Source organism: Paralichthys olivaceus, chromosome 7 (assembly GCF_024713975.1).
Source record: "Paralichthys olivaceus isolate ysfri-2021 chromosome 7, ASM2471397v2, whole genome shotgun sequence".
Classification (NCBI taxonomy): domain Eukaryota; kingdom Metazoa; phylum Chordata; class Actinopteri; order Pleuronectiformes; family Paralichthyidae; genus Paralichthys; species Paralichthys olivaceus.
The window spans coordinates 23,998,401-24,019,716 of record NC_091099.1 but is presented as its reverse complement, the minus strand read 5'-3'; the positions used below and the strand labels follow the sequence as shown (position 1 = coordinate 24,019,716).

General features: G+C 40.4%; 1 protein-coding gene across 1 annotated transcript in view; it reads right to left on the bottom strand.

The window, feature by feature from the left end:
• Window positions 1-21,316, bottom strand: part of asz1 (ankyrin repeat, SAM and basic leucine zipper domain containing 1) — a 29,316-nt gene that overhangs the window by 4,054 nt on the left and 3,946 nt on the right. The window contains exons 3-12 of the mRNA XM_020078498.2: window positions 21,136-21,258; window positions 15,417-15,528; window positions 9,928-10,039; window positions 9,675-9,809; window positions 9,173-9,291; window positions 7,607-7,679; window positions 7,071-7,127; window positions 5,977-6,089; window positions 1,542-1,647; window positions 1,132-1,245 (exon numbers count right to left, since the gene is read on the bottom strand). Of these exons, the coding sequence (XP_019934057.2) occupies window positions 1,132-1,245; window positions 1,542-1,647; window positions 5,977-6,089; window positions 7,071-7,127; window positions 7,607-7,679; window positions 9,173-9,291; window positions 9,675-9,809; window positions 9,928-10,039; window positions 15,417-15,528; window positions 21,136-21,258 (1,064 nt within the window). The remainder of the gene's footprint in view (window positions 1-1,131; window positions 1,246-1,541; window positions 1,648-5,976; window positions 6,090-7,070; window positions 7,128-7,606; window positions 7,680-9,172; window positions 9,292-9,674; window positions 9,810-9,927; window positions 10,040-15,416; window positions 15,529-21,135; window positions 21,259-21,316) is intronic.

Here is a 21,316-nt window from a genome sequence, read left to right as displayed (position 1 = left end):
TCCTGTCCGACAGAACGAAGGACCTCCTGAACACTGCTATCGAAATGCACGCACCTCTATCTCCTACTAACCCACCTCCTTTCCTCACCTCATACCCCCACCTCTACCCATCAACCCTTTCTCCCCTCTTAAACTCCCTCACCCTGCCAACCCGGCGTCTTCTGCTCACTTCCCTCTCCACCCACCCTCGCTTTCCCATCAGTCCCCTCATCCCTCCGCCTCATTGTCTGTGTGCTGACAGGTCGATGTCACAGCGGTGCTGACTTATGGGCTGTGAGGATTCTGCCCTGTCAGGAACGACTCTCTCCTCTTGGAATACAAATGCAAACACACACACAGGCGCATGGACGTGCACACACACACAGAGTCAGGTGCACACATGTCAGCACCCCCACACATACCTGTTGGAGCTTGTCAGAATTCATATACAACAACATCGAACATACACACTATGTTCTGGTCATGTTGCTTTAAGTCCTCGGTAGTAAGAGCAAAGCTCTCAGCGTAACAGTCAACAGTGTGAGGCAGGAATGTAAATTGATGTATGAAGTATGAATGTGTTCAAGCCCGAACAATATCATCATCAGCAGGAAAAATGGTAACAGCTTATCACACATCGGCCTATCAGCGACAACTCAACTCTAAATGTTAGGCCAGAAATACATTTCTCTCTGTCTAAGAGGTGTGCAGGTAAGACTATAGTATTGTGTGTTGTGTAAAAGCCTGCAAAGAATAGTAAGTGAATTAATAAGTAATTCATATATTCAAATGGGAGTGTTACAAGTGGTTCATGGTTTGTGATTTCCATCATTTTGATGAATACAAATGTAGAATGAGATACTATGAGTAAGAATCCAGGAACATGTGAGCATGTGCCAGATGTTATGTATTGGGGAGTGGGGACATAATTCTGTTTACACAGTCATGGGACTCGTCTTCCTTGTGGGGACAAACAGCAACTCCACATAATCTAAATCAACTTAGGTTTAAGTTAAGGTTAGTTTTACGTTAGGCAAGTAGTAACTATGGGTAACATGTGTGTCTAGAGAGTGAATGTCCTCTGATGTCATGGAGTCACGACTTTGTGTGTGTGTTGTGTGTGTATTGTGGGTGTGTGTTGTGTGAGTTGACCTGGCATAGCAGACTATGAAGGCAGGTGACTTCCTTCTGCAGGTCTTTAGTCTGGACCACCAGCTGGCTGCACATGGCCTGAGCCTCCTTCTTCGAGTCCAGGGAGAAAACCAGCTACATGGACCAGACAGACAGAGACAATGTGCCAGCTTACAAATCTCCCTCCATTTCAGGTGAGATGGACAGCAGAGCAAATAGAGCAACAAAGACAAAAGCAGACAGAGGATGCACCCTCATCCCCACAACCTTAAATTAGATGACATTAAAATGCCTTTATTGTAAGATTTGTTTATAATTCAAGTTGATAACTTGTGCATAGTTTAAATAAACTGCACCAAATTGCTTCTGTTGCCAGAATGTCTATAGAGGACTGTCCCTGAAACAGGAGCACCAACACAGATGATGTGTACCTGAGAGGCTTGGCGAGGAAAACGGTTGACGACCTCCTGAATCGTCTCTGTAAGGTAGCAGCACTGACGATGCACACTTATTAGGAAGGTATGCAGCTCCTCACTCCTGCAAATTACAAACAAGTCATGGAAGAAACAATTGTCCCTTGGTTTTGGAAGTATGCACTCTACTGAGTGACATTCTAAAGGTGTCACCTTTTTCTCAATTTCCAGAGAATATAAACAATTGATAATGTGATCATAATAAAATGTAGAGTGATATAACATGGTTATTATCATGTGCGTGGTATTTAACTTAATTTAACTAGTTATTACTTCAGCTAGTAATCTCTCAAATTGTGATTACAACATCAAATGCTAAACCCAGTCTCCGAAATACACTGTAGACACTTAAAGAGCGAGGTCAGGAGGTTAACCATGTTAAAAGTCAGCTCTAAGGATATGCCCACATAACAAACACAAGGCAAGGCCCGCTGAAGATGCCCAGCAATGACAGGGCAGACAGATTGATGGCTTGAACCAAACTTTGAGTTAACATTGTACATGAACTCTCCTGGAGAACATCTCACCGAACTCCAAGGAAAACCGAGCAGGTGGCCGAGCCCTCTCCCCCTGCTAACTCAGGCTGTCATCCCTCCCTGAAAACATCCACCTTAAATAATTAGGTATTTGTATTCATCAACCTTCTCGTCCCTCTCTTCCCATCCCCTGGTCCTGTGGGATATTGATAGCTCTTATCTAAATGGTACATTTCCCTGTGTGAGGGGACTGGGCAGCCAGCCGTCCCAGCCCTCCTCACACTCTGTCAGAGGGGCGAGTAAACACTGTCAGTCAGCCTGTGCTGCACCCTCACCTCCCTTCTCCCTGCTGTTAGTTTATCTAGGGAGCAGAGAGTGATGATGGGCCCCCGGTGGGAAGATCCTTGAGGGGATTGCAGATGGAGAAAACGTTATGTTATGTGGAAATGCTGCTACATGGAGCATGTCTGCCTCTTTATTCATCCAGGAAGAGTCAACGGGGCAGACCTGCTCTTCTCCAGCAGCAAGTGCCTTTGTCAATAAACTGAGAGGACAGTGATGCATATTTACTTTCACTACAAACATCTTTCCAGGCAGTTACAGAGCAGCAATATTTCAATCACACGTCACTTCTACAGCTTCCTTTGGAGGTGTCAGTCTGTGTTAATGTCCCAGGGCAACTTATCTAGGTGACAAGTGGAATATTTTGTTAAACAAAGTTACGTTTAAAATTATGGTTTCTCACAACAAGGCCTAATGAACATGTTGAATACATTTCCTGAAGATGAGGTTTGCTTCCAGGCAGTCTCATTCATGCCTTTGTTGCGAAGTTTTTTGGAACATTATCGCCACCAACTGTTGATCAGTGGAAGAGCGAGAAACATCTGCAAAACCACGTGAGGTTACCTGTGTGCATACACACATGCATAAGATACTAACGACACATTTCCACGCTTACAAATCCTTGCCCTGTAGTGCTACTGGTGGTTAAACCTTTTGTATGGTTCCTTTAATATATTTACAGAAGGAAATTAAATTAAATTCAAAGGTGATGGTTACAAGGGCTTCAAATTCCTGTTGAATAAAAACATACAATACTAAACAGCAGATTTAGGAACTATTGATGTTTAGATTCTTATCCATCACACCATACGATCATGGAAGTGTCTTGATATTACAAACTATTCATGGCATAGTGTTTTTTGGAATGCTTGGTTAGTGCCAAAAGCATTTGCATAGTAGTATATGACAACAGCAACTATCTAGAGAACCTAAATAACTTTTTCTTTTCAATTACATTGACTATCAATGATTGCAACAACTATTGTAACCTGGCATCTAAACATGGAAATAGCACAATTAAAGAGAAACAAATCAACCACTGCACTTAGACTCACTCAACAAATCTGGGCTGGATAAACAGGCACACTCTAAAACACAATCTCAGAAATCTTAAACCATTATTAATGTTTCAGCAGTAAAGGTGACATATCATTATTATCAGGGCTCCAGAGTGAACTGGTCAAACATCTAGCTGGTCTGTCTCTGTACTTTAGCGAGTTGTGTTGCTTTTTCATCTCATCACATCTGCAGAGTTTACACTTGCAAACACAGACAGATGGACAGTGAAGCAGAGATAGGAGAGGCGGTGAACGAGCTGGTGAATGTCGAAACAGTGGCGACAAAAAGCGGGAATACAGTGTTTTCACGACAGACCGCTTACGCAAAACGATGGTTTGTACTGTGTCAGAGTCTCTGTCTGAGTGTCCTCCCTCCACTCTCCAGCTGACCTGCGCTCACTTTAACAATAAACACCAACACTCATCACAAGTTACTAGGACCTGAACAGTACTGGAGTTTACTTTGTGTTTGTTTGATTCGCTCCAGAGTTTATGTGATATGCATTTGAACACATTGAAAATAAGTCCAACATTTTGTACAGTCTCACTTCATCTACCACACAAGACACACAGAGCCAGGACATCAGGGTTTGAGTGACTGGAATGATCTGGATTCATGATCAGACATCATTGATAAATAACTAACTATGTCTAAATGTGATTGTCTGTGTGAAGAGCAACAGACACAAGCAGACACAGACACGCACACACACACACACACACACACAAGCTCTAAGAGGAAAAGCTGGAATATTAACTTAATACAATACAAACATATAAAAGCTCATCTAAATCATAACCATTCCATCCTGTTTACTGAGCTGTTAACAAATACCCTGTGCCAAATGTTTTATAGTTAAATAAAAGACAATTATTGTTAAAAGAGCCAGAGAGTCCATTTTATTTAAACAACAACAAGACATCTCCTTAACCATAGGTTAGACTACTACTATATTATCAGTATCATCATTATTGGACAAAATCTTTTGAAATATGATCACTAAAATTCACAAGGGGCAGAGGTTAGAAGGGAATTGTCCATAAATCAGACACATTAACATCACTTCAATCTTCAGAAATGATGGTAGAGACCCTCAGCTAGTATTTGGAAAAGGGCCTACCAAAGCATTTTAGGGTTGACCCATAAGGGCACCACAAACACATGGAAAGGTCTTGACCTTTTAATTGAAGTGCCTTGAGATAATGTATATGTATATGATTTGGCCCTATACAAATAAAACTGAATTGAAATTATTGATTTAGGAGCTCCCAATTGTACTCATTCAACTATCCACAATATCCCCAGTCGACGTCAGCAGTTCTCCAAGGTACAGGCCACTGTCTGTACTTCCTGAATTGTCTTATGATTTGCCAAAATGTCTGAGACCAAACAAACCGTGTTCAAAGCCTCCCCAAACTCCTCCTATTATTTCCGTGGATCCAGTGTATTCTTTTTGTCCTTCCATTACACAACTGTTGACTCAGACGGCATTTTGGAAAAACCAACACTGAAAAAGCTATGTCATTAGCCTTAGCTTTACCGATGGGCTCTTGGGGTTCCATCCTAAGAATGCTAAGAAACTGCTGTCTTCCGTCCCAGGACACGACTGGAATCTAAACTCCACCTCCAGCACAGTGTGTGATAAAGCTCCACTGGTGCAGGTCCAATCATCAGGTGCACTGCCATTAGGTGACAGAGACTGTTTCAAAATGGAAACACCTTGCACGTCAATAGTTTTATTCTCAGGCCCCTGACGTGTAACAAAAGTTTGACTAATTTCGATTTTTCAGTCTTATGTTAAGATTCTGAAAGCGCTCATTAAGAGTTCAAGGTGGGCGAAGCTAGTGAGTCCAGTTTTGCTGAGGATTCATGAAGTGATGGGGTGCGGTGAAACGGCTCAGTTTGGCCTACGCCGCAGGCTCATCGCAACCTCCCATCGCCTCTCACCTTACAAATCTTCACAGCTCCGCTTAAACCATTAGGGCCTGGCTCAGGTCTTAGCTACAGCGATGGGGGAGGGGATACGGAGATAGGACAGTGAGATGCTCATAGGGCTGATGGACGACTTTCAGAGGAGGAGGACAGATGGAGCATTGCAGGAAGATAAAGGAGGGCTGGATGTGGGGAAGGTTTTAAGGTGTGTGGCTGACAAGTGTTTAAATTTTTGTTACTACTGTCAACTTTGTTACTTTTTTGCCACAGACAGCTTATCAGACATTCCTAGCAAAATTAAACAAATAATGGACTTTCAATTACAGTACAAATTCTCAAACACCTACCACAGGCACCACAAACTAAAATGCTTTTATTTTAAGATTGTATTGAACCTACGAAAAGTCAATTGAAGAGACTGTAAAGTCTTTAATTGATTTATACGTTTTTTTGAAACGAGTGCTCAAACTTATTCACAGTTTTCACTGAGAGCCTTCTAAAGGTCCTTAGGCCTTAATATTTTGTTGAGCACACACTTGTGCAACTGCCACAGGCCTGCTGTTCATTGAGAGGTGGTATCCTACCCACTGTCTGTAGCTCCCAGTAGGTCTATAGTGTCCAGGTCCACTTTGTCCAGGTGCATCTTTTGCACAGCACTCAGCACCTTCTGCTGGTGCACCGGGTCTGTGATACCAATCTGACAAATGGAAAAACCTGTTAACATTTTTATGTTCAGAAAAATAGTCAAACTGTCAAACATGTGACAAATGTATGACAGAACAAACACTGTTGTTACTGTAGCAAGAGCTGTGTTTACAGCCAATCAGGAAGCCTATATGTAAAGGCTGCTGCACCCTCGAGGATAGTCGGGCCGATTTAGGACCAGATTTGTCCCTTCCGACAATCTCAGGGTTGTTCTAGAGTGGAGGTCAGTCAGTGCCGTTTATCTGCCCAAATAATCCTGAAGTTTGTATGTTTACAAAATAATCTTACTGCTACTGATTGAGCCGGAGCTTCCCAGATCTAACAGGAAGTAGAAAAAGAATCTTGCAAGTTTCTGTGAGATTTCAAGTCTCTGGAATCGCCACTGTGAAAACGGTCAAGCAGGGGGTGTCACGCTCTGGGCAAATCATCTAGTGTGTGTTCTGAAGATTATAAGATTAAAATTTGGTTAAATCTGTCATTATGTCTGTGGTCTCCCAAGTTTTGAAAATTAGTCAAGAGTTGAAAATCTTCTTGTGTGCAGCAGCCTTAAAGGGAGACACGCTATGAAAAGTCGATCAAAAAGAGTAGCATAGCTGACCAATCAGAACACGCTGTGACTTTTGGGAGGCGGGCCAAGAACTAAAGAACGACATTTCAGACTGTGGTCAAAAAGAGGCACTGCAGCAATGTAAGGTATGTAGCAAATAATAAGCATTTTAACATTATGTAAACCTATAATAGCAAACCCAACTTCAATATACAAACCTTTAAATCTCCAAAATATGGGCTCTTTAAAGAGTAATTCTAAAAAACACTGCTATCATTGGTCATTAGTTTAAACTCTTGGAACTTCTTTTTACGGACAGGCCTGAAAAAGCTTTGACGTCAGTATCTACCCTCGTCTCTTTCAGGGTCAAGCCTGGCAATGAGCAACAGAGCTGACAGACACACAGATGTTACTGTAATCCTCTACCTTCTCCAGGTCCTCCTTCTCCATGGTCAACAGGTTGCTCCAGGTGATGTCATTTTCCTATGCATCGATTAAGAAAAAGAAAACATCACTCAGCATTTACCGAATCAAAACTTCTTCAGCCGCTCCTGAGCCCACCACCTGAAACAGATGTACCTGCATGCATACAATGACAACAATCTACTGGTACCAATCAAACCCAGTCCTCCAATATCAGATCGGCACGAAAACGTGGGCTGACCCTCAGTATAACACAAGCCCAGTCAACCCAACACATTGGATCCACAATGATCCGTTGTGTGAAATATGTCAACTAGTCATTCATGACACGGTCCTAAGCATTTAAATTCCATTGTGACTGTGGTGCAGCTGTGTTCAACACAATCAGGTTCACTGTATCTCACCCACAACACTGAACTTTGTTTAACAGCATATCTCTGCTCATCACTTTGGAAATCTCTGATATCAGTGACAGGTAAAGCACGTACAAAAATACACATGATACTGAAGTCATATTATTGCATGCAACCAGTACTCACAGTCATGATGTCAGTGAGGTTGCCGAGATCAAGACCATGGAGGAGGATTCCAAGTTCATCCAGCTTGATGACACTGAGGAGGGCAGACACTTCACCTCAGCTCTAAAAAGACTTGACAATCTTGACTTATTCCACAGAATGAATGAGCTGGGATGAGAATTAGACAAACACCAATATTTCTCCTAATTTGTGAGGCAAATGCTGTAACAGTAGAGGAGCTACTACTGCTCTGGCCGGGACGAACTTCCCAGCAATTAGTTAACTGGCATCCTGGCCATTGTGTGTGTGTGTGTGTGCGCAATGAACTTTATCCCTTCCAGCTCCACGGTTCCAGACTTGAACCTTTGACCTCCCGTAGAAGGGGTCGGGAAAAACAAAAGCGATCTCTTTCTATTTTGGGGATCTAGTGAGTACAACTAAAGTGTCACTGAGTTCAGACACATCAGAGTGACCACAGTGTATACGTAGCTTCAGTCTGACTGTTGACAATGCAAGCTTTGCCAATGTGCCCCTCGTCTCACGACATTCAAAATATGTGAAATGCATCACCTGGGGTCCATCGACTGTGAAGCTGACATGAGAAACAGCCCCACAAGTTGTGATTCCTGGTGCCAAACATGCTCAAAAACAATGCTTCTGACTGATGATAATTGCTCTGCTGTGCCCGAATGGACTAAACATTCATGCAAGAGGTTTATTATTGTTTATGTCTGGTTGAACAATGGGTCAACAACACCTGCTGCACAGGCACTGCTGCTTCACAGAAAATCCAACAGAGGGCAACAAGTATGCAGGCTGCAGGGAGGTATGAAATACTGATCTGACAAAAGTAGAGTCGATGGTTGTAAAGCAAAAATATGTTCATTCAGTTTCAACAAATGATAATCCTGTGCATGACCTTAGACTCATTAAAGTGCTATGTTGTTGAGCTGGAGAAGAAATAATATAGTCAATTAATTAATTTATATTTGTGTTATTTTTACAATTCTCATGTCATGCAATGTGTTTTACATTGCAGCTTCTGCAGTTTCACTCATAGGAGATTCTTGAGGCTCATGTTAATTCAGTGTTCCTTTTTTCTCACTCAGTAACTATGAATACATTACTATACAGGTTTTGAGCCTATTCTGTTTTGTATATGGATAATGGCATTTGAGAATCCTAGTTATTCTGTTAGTTGCATAGACGATTCTTCCATTATCTAATTTGCTCATTCATTTTCTGTATCGATGCAGGCATGTCTTTTTATGTCATTTCTGTGCCAACAAAGGTGCATTTTTGTTTTTTCTCCCAAACTATTATAACTCAGTACGAATAGCAGATGGGGATCAGAAACCTAGGTAATCATTCCACAGTATCAGTATCAGTATCCTGGTTTTAATCAGAATTCCTCTTCTAGCATATTTTGGAAACTTGAGACCACAACATGGACTTGCAGACTCATAACTGTGATGCGCAAAAAAGCCTGGATAACCTCATTAACCAGGATAGTTAATAATAATGCCACCCTCTCCAAAAGTCCAGAACTTCCGAAAGCTATTTAGTGCAAGTGCCACCAAACCTTACCTTTCCTTAGAAGATGGAGGTTCAGAGTCGGTCTTTATGAATTCAGACAGCGTCTTCTCCATGGAGCTGAAGGGCTGCACGGTTGAGACATGCAATGAAGCGGCGAGGATCCTCGCTATCTGTGGACACACACTGGTGTTAGAGTCTTATGTTTAAATTTTTCTTTTATGTGAAAGACTTCAGAAACTGCCTTTGTCAGTCCAGCCCAGCAAAAGCACTTAACTCAAAGTGGGCTGAGATGCAGGATACACAACACATACTTAAATCACCAACATTTATTTCCCTTTAATTAAAAAAAAGATTAGTAAAACTAATCAAATCCTGTAGTCATTTCTTTGACTTTCCACAATGACTATATACTCGCATCACTTGTCTTTCTAGAGCATTTGTAAGGAATATTTAATTAACATTTCTTTTAGATAACCAAAATCACCTGAAATGATACACTTCTGATATCTGGTGTCTCAATACAGTGAAGAAAAAAGAAAGGTCCTTCAGATACCTGTGCATGTTTGAAGATCCTGGCCAGGTCAGCCGGGCTTTTGCCAACCTTGTTCCTCATGGTTTTGTCTGCTCCCAGCTGGAGGAGTTTTAGCACTGCCTCCTCTCTGCCATACTGCACTGCTACAGACAAAGCCTGAGAATATTTGCAGTAATTACTGCACATTAAGTTAAAAGTATCCAGCACTTTCAGAACGACAGCACAACCTGCAGATTCCTGGGGACCTGCTCTGACCAAAGTAACAGTAGCACACCGTGTATCCATTGCCATCCTGGACATTGATGTCTGCTCCATGGGACACCAGCAGGTTGATGACCTTACTGTAGCCGTCCCTGGCTGCCAGCATCAGACAGGTCATTTGTGACCTAAAAAAGGACAAGAGACAAGGAAGCAGAAAAGAGAAGAGGTTAGGAAAAGGATTTCAAATTACGTCAAAAGATGACACCAGAGATGAAAAATTTGAGGAAAGACAGTGAAGAAATGGAGACATGAGTAAAAAGGAGTGATGTAATGGTACAGAGAGACCACCAGGGTGCAGCAAACATCATATAATCATCTAGCAGACATGAACACAGATTTGGCACATTCACAGTGACTGCTCATGATACAGTTCATCAGAACAGATTATTAAAATGCAAGTCTTTAACAATAAAGTAAACATTTCAAACGTCTGGGATTAGAACAGGTAGCTTTATTCTTCATTATATCAAACGAAATCAGTGTGGTCTCAGTCCCCATTAATCATTTTAAATGAGTATGTATAGTTCATGCTGTCCAGCTGAAGAGCCCGTTTGTTTACTCCCTCAAGCACATACGTTTTCATGCCATGTGCACCTCTTTCTCACACTTTTCCCCAAATTTCTACTCCCTTCCCTTCTTTAACTCAGGCTCCCTATGCTATGTTTTGAATCTGGATCTTTGTCCTTCAGGTGCCCTAGCCTCGTCTCTGCCTCCCCTACGTGTGTTTGTTTGCTACATACATCTATATTGGGTCTGACATGGTGAACAGACCAACACAGGTCACAGCAGACTTATCAAAGATGCATTTTATTACCATGTGGAAAGGAACTTAAAGCTGTCCAATTGTGATCAGATCTCTCAGGACTAATGTTTGAACAAGACCTCAGGCTGTGTCGAGACTGTATCCATGGAGATGCACAGCCCCGATTCACTTCAATGAGGCTAATTCAGCAGGGCTGCAGGTACAGACGCCTCCCGCAAAGACAAACAACCACGACCAACTTAAACCATTAACAGACAATGCAGACCGCTGGCTGAAAACACATGTAGGAACATAGATTACTGTAACATGAACCTTTGATTCTACTGTTCATTGTGACATATAAATTCTGATTTCCAGAATTTATTATCGAGTGTTTATTATCATTGTTGTTATTAATGTATACATTATTATATTCCAGGTGATTTTCCAGTTTACTTAAACCGGCCTTCCTGGATTGTATTTCATTGTTTTGCCAGAGTCCACACCATCAGAATTAATGCAGCTCACCGTGTTGATTTCACACTGAACACACAATACAGCTGCCATCCACTGCTAGTGACAAACTATGGAGCCATTTATAAAATCTATAGCCGTCTAGTGGTCTAGTATTTTTAATCTACAGAGTTTTTGATCCTGTAGTTTTTCCAGTATAGTATTCCCTTGAGCACAAAAACAAAGAGACACAAAAACATGTGTGTCCTTCAACAGCTAACTACTGTGACATTAATCATGTGATGTTACTAATTATAATTCCTCTGTTGCCTTCATGTGTTTGTTCTACCTGAACAAGGACTGACACTGCTACAGTACTTCTTATCACCTCAAACACAGCAAGTGAGAAAAGCACATCAGTTTAACGAGTTGGGGAAGTCCAGGGGCAATTCATCACTTTGCTTTTACTGTCTGTGTGTGGGAGCGAGGAGAAGAGGAGATATTTAAAGGGGTAATCCATAATTCACATGTAAACAAAGAAATGGGGGAATTGACTAACAGGTCTTTGAATATATGGACTAACCATGGCTACTGACTATTTCTATATCTGAAGCAGTAAAAGTTTCATTAAAAATAATATTTCTTGTAATTATTGGAAAGAATTTAAACTGAAATAAAAAAATAAAAAATAAAATCTATTGGGAGACAAATAAAATATTATTTCTACAAGACCTTTATAAAATCCAAAGGAAAATCCAAAGGAAATACTGTATAGTTGTGTGTTACTTTTTGAAAGGAAAAGAGGTTGAGAAGCAGTCCCATTTAAATATGGAGATCTTCAAATATTCTATAATTACATCACAACAATTGTATAGCATTTCTGATCACCAGAAGGTTGTCTGACGGAATCTCTAATAAAACAAGATACTTAAACACACCGATGGAAAACGGTTATATTTAATTATTTGCAACATATATTCTTTATATATAGCCAGAGATGTTAATATTTTTATTTTAAAGTAGATACATTTTTGTCTCATGGTCTTAATACCATACATAGTCATGCCTTCTGTTTGCTTTGTCTTTCTGAATTGGGATGCACTGCTGTTAATTCATTCATTGGCAATTGGAATTGTTGACTTTTGTACCAATAAACAATGTTATCTGAAAAACCTGTGTGGGGCATCAGTGGGGTTTAAACACCGTCCCAGCAGAACAACAACATTCTGTGGCATATTCTAAGAAATCAGAAGGTAATGTTCTATGTGAACTCAAACAAATGAATCAATGGCGTCGGGTGTGTGCGACAATTCCTCTGTACCGATCAGTCACTTCCTCTTTGACTACGGAGAACTGGTTAAGTAGCGTCATTCTTTTCTGTGTGTCCAGTGCGACTGTAAATTCCCAGAGGGTGTTTTAATGCCAGACAGATACCAAGGTCACTCAGATACTGTTTCAGTGTGTTTGTCCTTCTAGAGTGTGAGTCAAGGCTGGTTCCCAAACAGACAGCTGATCGATGAGCAGACAGATCAGTGTAAACATCTTTAGTAGTGTCCAGATTGCAAGAAAAAGGACTTGACTCATTGTTCCAATTACATCTCAGTCTATAATCACGTCAGGTGAATCTTAAAAAACTCACAATGTCAATATTTAAAGACTTTTAAAGATATATCTTGATTGAGAAAATAACATCATGCCCCTCACCCCTCAACAAAGGTTTATGGAAATTGGTTGAGTGGTTTAGCATTATCCTGCTAACAAAACAATGCAGAGGAGGTAATGAGTCAAGTATGTAAGTATATGTTATTGGCTGGTTTCATGCACTGATAATAACCTATTCTCTTATAGTAAGGGACTGATGATTATTCTCTCAATTTGTATTTCACATGGATGCTGTTCCCAAAACTAGTAAAATAAGAAGTCCAAGTCACAAGTCTTCACAGACAAACTGAAAGTTAAGATAAACCCTCAGGTGTCTCAGTTCTACACATTTCAAATGACAGGAAATCTGGACATTTTTCAGCTAAGTGTATTTGTCGATACTGATTGTGACTCAGCATTTCTATTGCATTTTTTTAAGAGTGAAAACATTTAAAATAATAATAATTACACAACCAGGCATTTTGCATTTTCTCATCATTGAGAGATAAAGGAACAACTGTCAAATCAGCTGTACTCTTTCCATCAAATGTTATTTTTGACATTCCCAAACTGAAATTGTACTGATGTGTCTGTAGCCCTAAGCTGTCATTAGTATGGTTAGTACAGTTTCAGAGCCTCGCAGAGGAGCGGATGAATACACACCGTGCTCCGGTAGGACTTTGAAAGATGACAGTGAATGTGTGTTTACACAGCGGCAGAGGGACGAGCAGCTGGCGTTAATCACTGGTTATATATTCAGACGTAAGAGGCGATGAGGAGGAGGAGGACGTTTATCCTCTGCACCCGCATGAACCCCATATTCTTCTTCTGCTCAGAAATGTTGGCAGCTGTTGGTCCGTCCTCCTCACCATCTCTCCTCATCTGCATCCTCCTGCATCTTGTTATCTTGCTTTAAATATTTTGTCTGGGAAGGAGCCAATTTTTCCCTTATGCTACAACGTGTGTGTCACATGTGTGGTGCTGTGTGTCGTGCATGTAATGGCATTCTTGCAGTGACAGAGTGGCAGGGAGTTAGTAAAAGCTAAATAAGAAAGCCACTGGGGGCTGCATCATCTCACTTTGACTCAGCATGTATTCACAGATGTGACAGAATAACCTCCCTTCATTATTTTTCCATGAGATGGAATTTTCCATGTTTTTCACCAGGACAGGAAACCACATTTCACATCAAATCACTGCAATCGCAGTCACTTGTATTTATTTATATAGTGAAATATTTTCAAATTATTATATAAACCTTTAGACAATCTTCAATTAATTGCTGAAGTGGTGTCAGAGAGCAGATCCCACTGCCGTTGTTCAGGAAGTGTTTACGGAGCATTTCTGACACGTGTCACTCTTGTTTCTTACAGACATAAAAAAACTTTCATTTCTATAAATTTAAATCCACATAAACTCAATGTGTGGCTCCTTGTGTAGTCTAATTGCAATTTATTTTTGCCAGATAAAGAGTTTCAGAATGTTTCTGATGTAAATCTGCCTAATCTGAGTACAGCTACATGTACTGTATGTGCAAATCAAAAGGAAGCTGGTCCTGAGGGCGTGATGGCTGAGCGGAGCTTGAGGTCCTGTCGAGTGAATGGATGGATACTTAAATTTTCCATTTTCATGATGCTGACCATTTGTATGTGGTGTGATCTGGGCCAACATATAGATCTAACAGTGAGCCAGATTTTTTCCACGTCTTCTTTTTGTTTTGGTCTTTAACTTTCCAAAGCCATGAACTCTGGAAAATGTCTCTACAATTGTTTCAGGGCTTTGCATTTAACATATGAAGTACGCAATGCGTGTGTGAGTCATGCTTCTGTTCACCTTTCACTAAAATGTCAATGTCACAAACATAAATATGTGCAAAACTTGCTTTACCTGTTCAATTAATTTGTTTCAACAAGGTTTTTATTAGTATTGGAACAGAAGATGCATGGTTTCATACTGTAGTGTAGTGACATTCAGCTACTTTTATTCAAGGAAATTATAGTCATACCAAAAACTTCATGTAGCAGCTGCACAGCAAGCATGCTCCTGTGTTAATAACAGATGCATGTGAGACGCAGCAGATCAGCGATGCAGGCATCCAGTGTGGCCCAGGCATAATGCTTAAACACTGACTTGGTGTTAAAAGACGGGAAATTCAGGTTAAAACTGTTAGATTTCATTGTGTAATAGATCCTAACAATGTATTCACTGATTTCTGTGGAAACATAATTATAATATAAGCTTAAAGGGAAACCTTTTGATATTTGTATGTACAAAGTATTAAAACCATGCTTCTTGGGTTCCATCCAAGTGTGTACAAAAGCTTCCAAAAACCTTCCTGCACACCTGTTAGACTGTGTGTGGTTGTTTGTCTGTCTGATTCCCTGTCTGTACATGCACATGCCGTAACAGGACATTCCAAACAAAAACACACAAATATGCTCTGTATGGAGCACTGTGGTGCATAACGCTACCACATGGCAGCTAAACATAACGAAGGTCATCAAAGGAAATGTGATCCAGCACCTCTGTTGTTTCTTCCCCTGTTTAGGTCAAATCTGGAGTGTTTTTCCTTGGCCTACATCAACAGGAGGCGTGACAGTACATGCGACAGTGGTGAAAATCCCATAAACGTTTTGGCCTGAGACACATCTGTAACCCTGCCTCACCTGTCTGCCATGTTGGGATCAGCATTTCTGGACAGCAGAAGCTCCATGCAGCGAGAGATCTTGTCTTCACTGGCAGATGCTGTGCAGCTGGCCATGAGCACTGTCCAATGATCTGCGGACAAGAATGCGCCACTGTCTTAAAAACATAATCACATCTAAATGTTGAGCTTCGTAACATTTTAAAAATTGATTAAAAAAGAAATTAAAAGGTAACAGGCCGTAACAGGAAGGTTCAAACAGGACCAAATAACTGCAAACACAACTAGAATTACCACACTGTGGTTGTATGCCTACGCCAACCAGTGTGGTTTCTGTGTACATATTTTTACATACATTTTTTCCCACAGATTCATGTCACAGTGATCTTTACTGTGACCTTGACCTTTGACCACTGAAATGTAATCACTTAATTTTGAGTCCAAGTGACAACTGATCAAATGTTGAAGAAATTCCCTCCAGTCAGTGTTGAAATATCACATTAAAGAGGAAGAGAAATCGAATCAGTTAATCAGTGAGTCCAAGTGAACGTGTTCCAATTTTGAAAGAATTCCCTTGAGAAGTTCCTGAGATATAACATTCACAAGGTCTGATGCGTTCATTTTTAAGTCCGAGTACACATTTATACCAAATTTGAAGAAATTCCCTCAAGCTGATCGAAAGATAACATAAACATACTTTGTGAGGCCAACATGACCTTTGGCTACAAAAATCAATCGTCAATTTATCCCTGAGTCTAAGTGAATGTTTGCGCCAAAAGTGAAAAGCTTCTTTGATGGCGTTCCAGAGGTCTCATCTCACAAGGCAAAAAATGTGCTTTGTGAGGCCAAAGAGACCTTGACCTTTTTACCACCTAAATCTAATTAGTTCATCCTTATGTCCAAGTGAAAATTTGTACCATTTCCGAGATAAGCCATTCACTAGAATGGGACGGAACGGACAGACGGACAACCAAACAACATAATGCCTCCGGCCACTGGCTGACACCAGAGTGGAGGCATAGAAAAAAATCCAGCCACAAAGTCCACTTAACAGATAGTCCAGTGACGGGTAAGAAGGCAGCTCTCTCTTTGCAGAAAGTACAAATCTAGCAGGAGCTTTGAGAAGTGTCAGACAATGTGAGATTGAAACAGGTGAATTTGTGTTTCAATGTTGTTTCTAAAGATGGCAGACAATTTCGGAATTTGTGAGCCACCGTGTTGACGTAAAATGCAAACATGAATTGTTTATTTTGTAAAATAAAAGTTTTAATATCACTGCATATCAGCTAACATAAAAGCTGAAATGTCTGGAAGGCTGAAGCAGTACTTGATTGCTTCTATTACTTCTATAATCTCATTAAAATATGACAGCATTTTATATAGCTACTCGTATCTTAAATGTTCCTGCTAGGTTTTACTTCTTAATGAGCCTTCTTAAAACCTGAAATTCTCGAATAACTTCAAACTACACCAAATCTGTCCATTACTAAAAAAAAAGTTATTTCTTTATCCACAACATGTAATCAAAATGTCCTAGTAGTTGAGTGGTTCTCTGTTGTCCATCGTCTTCCACTTATCTGAGCTTGCGTCACGGAGGAAGCTGGCCAAGTATATTTTCCCCACATCCCTCTCCCTTGCCTCACTTCCCAGCTTCCCAATCTCATTTGATCCGTCACTATCTAGAGCTTGTGACCATAGGTGAGGGTGGAGCAATCCACTATTTCCCTGCAGAAAGCCCTGCCCTTGGACTTGGAGGTCATCCTCTCATCCCGACCACTGGATTCTCAGTTTTTAAATCTTAAATTTAAGTGGAATTATGTAATTGTGAGTGCAGTTTGCATTGTTGGTCCATGTAAAATATATGAGCTATCCACTACTGGTAGATGTTTTTACACTTTTTAGCAAATCAACAAATCAAAAGGGAAGAGGATTACATTATATTCATCCCAGTGAAGTCATACATCACGCTGTAATAAAGAAAAGATGAGTCTGGATGAGAACCTGGGGATGGAGATGAATAGCTTTTTATCTGGCATCAGGAAGTGTAGAGCCCTTTATGGGACTGAGTGACTTCAGAGGAATCGTCTCCTTATCTTATCCTGATAAAACTGGCCTGACGTGCGTGGCAGTCTGCTCAATTCCTGTTTTGTTCTGCCAATGATCCTAACCTGTCTACCTGGGCACCAACATCTGTATGCGGATTCCTGTGTTTTAAAGCTTGTGCATGTTTGGCTCTGTATCTGTGTGCAAGTGTGTGTGGGTTTATATTTTGTGTGTGTGGGTGTAAACCAGACAGCCTGGTTTGTGTCTACAGAGGACTGGAGTAAATAAATCTGCAGCCTGAGAATTGGTGAGAGTGTGTGACAGCAGCATGGCGACCGTTATCAATCAATCATGCATTCCTCTGTACAGCCTCGCCACCTGGACAAACGCCATCAGGACGTTACCACACGTCATCCTCCTGTTTAATTGTTTCCTTCACCTGCCTCAAGCGTCAGATGCAGACGCCATATGAAATCAGTCTCACACTCACTCACACACACACACACACAGTTTAAACACTACAGTCAGGACAGAGAATTAATTGACATCAGATATCAACAGCATGACTTGCTCTGTAGTTCCAAACTAGGGCCCGTGGCCTGTATGCGACAGTACAGAGTTTCTTTCCTGTCTTTATCCAAGAGCTTTTATTTTGAGATGCCTATTTTTTCATTTCATACATTTCAACACATTAACAGAACAGAAAACAATCCACTTCTATGAGGAAAGACTTGTTGACTATAGAATAACTACTTCAGTCAAGTCAATTATTTCGTCCTTGAGCCAAAGTGAACGTTTGTCTTAAATTTGAAGACATTTCTTTAAAGCAATCTTAAATTATTGCATTAACTAAGTGTTTTGTGACACAGCAACCTAAAGCTTTGACCACCAAAGTCCTATCAGTTCATCCTTGAGTCCAAGCGAATGTTTCTGCCAAACCTGGAAGGCTTCTCACAACGTGTTCCAGACGGACAGACAGATGGTCAAACAACCCGAAAACATAATGCCTCCAGCTCTGGCTGTCGCCGACACAGATCAAAAGAACGGGTGAGGTCGGACAAATCGGCATACTGCACTATTTCCTCTAGGATTCTTTTAGCAGTGGGGGCTGGCCAGTCTGTATAACAACCCCCCAGATATTTATAAAAGCCTGGTGAATTAATATTTGTGTTTCTGGATAAATGGGACACCACCACGTCTACAACAATAAAGTTAAGAAGATACCGCATTGTGAGATAATCTACAGAAATAACTTCATTCCTGTCTGTGGCCTGTGTGTTTGTGTGCGTCTGCTCATCTCTGTCGCTTTTCACACACAAACAGACAACCAGATTTATTTAGTTACTTATCAATGCAGTCTGGTTATAAATCCAGTGACCCCATGAGGTGTGTGGCAGGTGAACTACAAGCGCACAAATCTTTTTTATTCACTGTGTTCATGGGAAATACATACCTCATAATTTTGCGAATAAATCAAAAAAACACAACGTAATCCCTTCAAGTACTGTACAGGTCCCACAAGCTTGTGATTAGTGTTTAAGTTGATTTAGTTGTTAATTACATTTTAAAGTGCAAAGTGAGCTCAGGTCAGTACAAGGCAACCAAGCCTGATGTGCTTCTACCCTCATCCAAAAGCAGTGGCAGGCCGCTCCTGCAAAATGTACATTGCAAAAACCTAGCAATAAACTGATAAATCTTTCTTTGTTCATAATAGATAATGTGATGTTGAGATTACTGCAGATTAAGATACAGTACATATTGCATTTCGTTGCTTTGTACTTGTTACAATAAAGTTGAATCTAATCTAATCTAATATTATGATGCTCATCAATTCTCTGGGTTTGTTAAGACAATTTAGAACGAAATATGATTTTCGTGAACAGCTTCATGTAATTTATGACATCTTTTTCAGAAAAATATAATACATAAATGATATACCCTTCCTACAGAACCTGCCTAGATGTCACATCTTTGAGAGACTGCAAAACAAGCACAGGACGTTTGTGCATCCACATTGCATCTGAGTGCACACAAACATTTTGAGCAGGAGCAGAGCGAGTTGGCACGCGAGAAGGGGCTGTTTGAGCAATTGGGCAGGGTTACAAAATGGGAACACGAAATGAAGAAATAATGCTCTCAAAATGAAAGAACATGCTCTTGGATAAAGAAAGGAAAAGAAACTCCATTCCAGAGGGGGGTTCCTAGTGGATACACGAGAAAATTGAGAATGCAGTGGTCTCAAAATAATGTTTTGTTCCTGCAGCAGAAAGAGACTGGAATGCAAAAAATGTCTTTACTGAACAGAAGTTTACTTTCACCACTTGTTGTTCAAACTTGAACTTATTCATCTTGGCTACAGTCGGACAGAACTACAATGTGCACACACAAAGGAATTCGAGTTCCCTTTTTATTGTGCATACTGTTTATTGTGGTTGCTACTATGCATTATGTGGAACTTTATTTAGTACACAAGCTGTAAATTGTTGATACATGTGTCGATAATGTGATTCATAGGCAGTGTTGAATTCTAAGATATTCATGAATATGCAGTGTTGGGTGGTAAACCATGACAGATTTCCATACAGCCTCTAAAACGTTCCTCTAGACTATTGGTTTCAGTGATTTGACCTTAAATAGAAAGAGATACAGCAGGAATACTGACACAATCTGCTTTGCTCTCCTTTTGCAACTGAAAAACAGCAGGCATGTGCATAACACTTATAATATATATATATATATATATATATATATATATATATATATATATATATATATATATATATATATATATATATATATATAATACAAATATCATAATAATAATAACTTATTAGTATAGCACTTAGCTAAACATGGTTACAAAGTGCTTCACAAAAATCCATGGCAAAAAGATGAATTAACTAAAATAAAAGGTATTCAATTCAGTTCATTTTACATAATAAATTAATAAATTGGATTTATGGAGAAACCCTACAGTTCCCACAATAGTCATGTCACTGGAAATGGGGTCACAACTAACAGTCACATCTTAATCTACATAAAATAATGTTAAATAGGTCACAAAATAGTGACAATTGCCCATATTTTCACTATCAACTAGTACAAAAAATCAAGTTATTGTTTAAGCACTGTATATTTTTGTACGCACATGGTTGCAGACTTGTTAACAAGAGTTTTTTCCCCCATGCTTGTTTTACCCAGACTGACCTTGTTCCAACAGATGCCTTCAATTTTTCCTGCTTTGGGATGAGGGTGCAGTGTGCATGAACTAAAAACAACTCAATGGATAAGCGGTGTGTTTCTGCACAAGTTCCTCTTTGGCGTCATCACCATTAAGTAATGTCAGATGAACCGTATTGGTGCAGAGGCCCAATTGGTCCCCCGGTCTTTGGCTGTAGCAGGTAAGGAAATTGAAAAAAGGTGCCACAGGGAAGAATAGCTCGACACCAACGCAACAGGGACCGTCAGGAGGACAGGAGGATTAGGTATGGCTGTTTCATATCCGTCTGGAAGGCAGCAATGTTATGGGTGTTTTCTAATCAGACTCCTTGGTTTATTTTTTGTTTTTGTATGAAAGGTAGTGGGTGAGGGATCATAGAGAGGTCAGTGGAGTCTTTACCTCTATATAATGGTATCAACCACCGCTACAGAATACAATGGATTTGTTTCACCCCAAACGCAGTGATCCATATTCTGACCTTTGCTGAAGTTGGCGCTGGCCCCTCTGTCCAGCAGCACTTTGGCCAGGTCGTAATTAGCCACATTGACAGCACACATGAGAGGAGTCCATTGGAAGCCAAGCCTGATCTCCACATCCATGCCTGTTCATTCAAACAGGTTCACATTAAGTAAACAATAAAATGACATGAATCTAGTTTC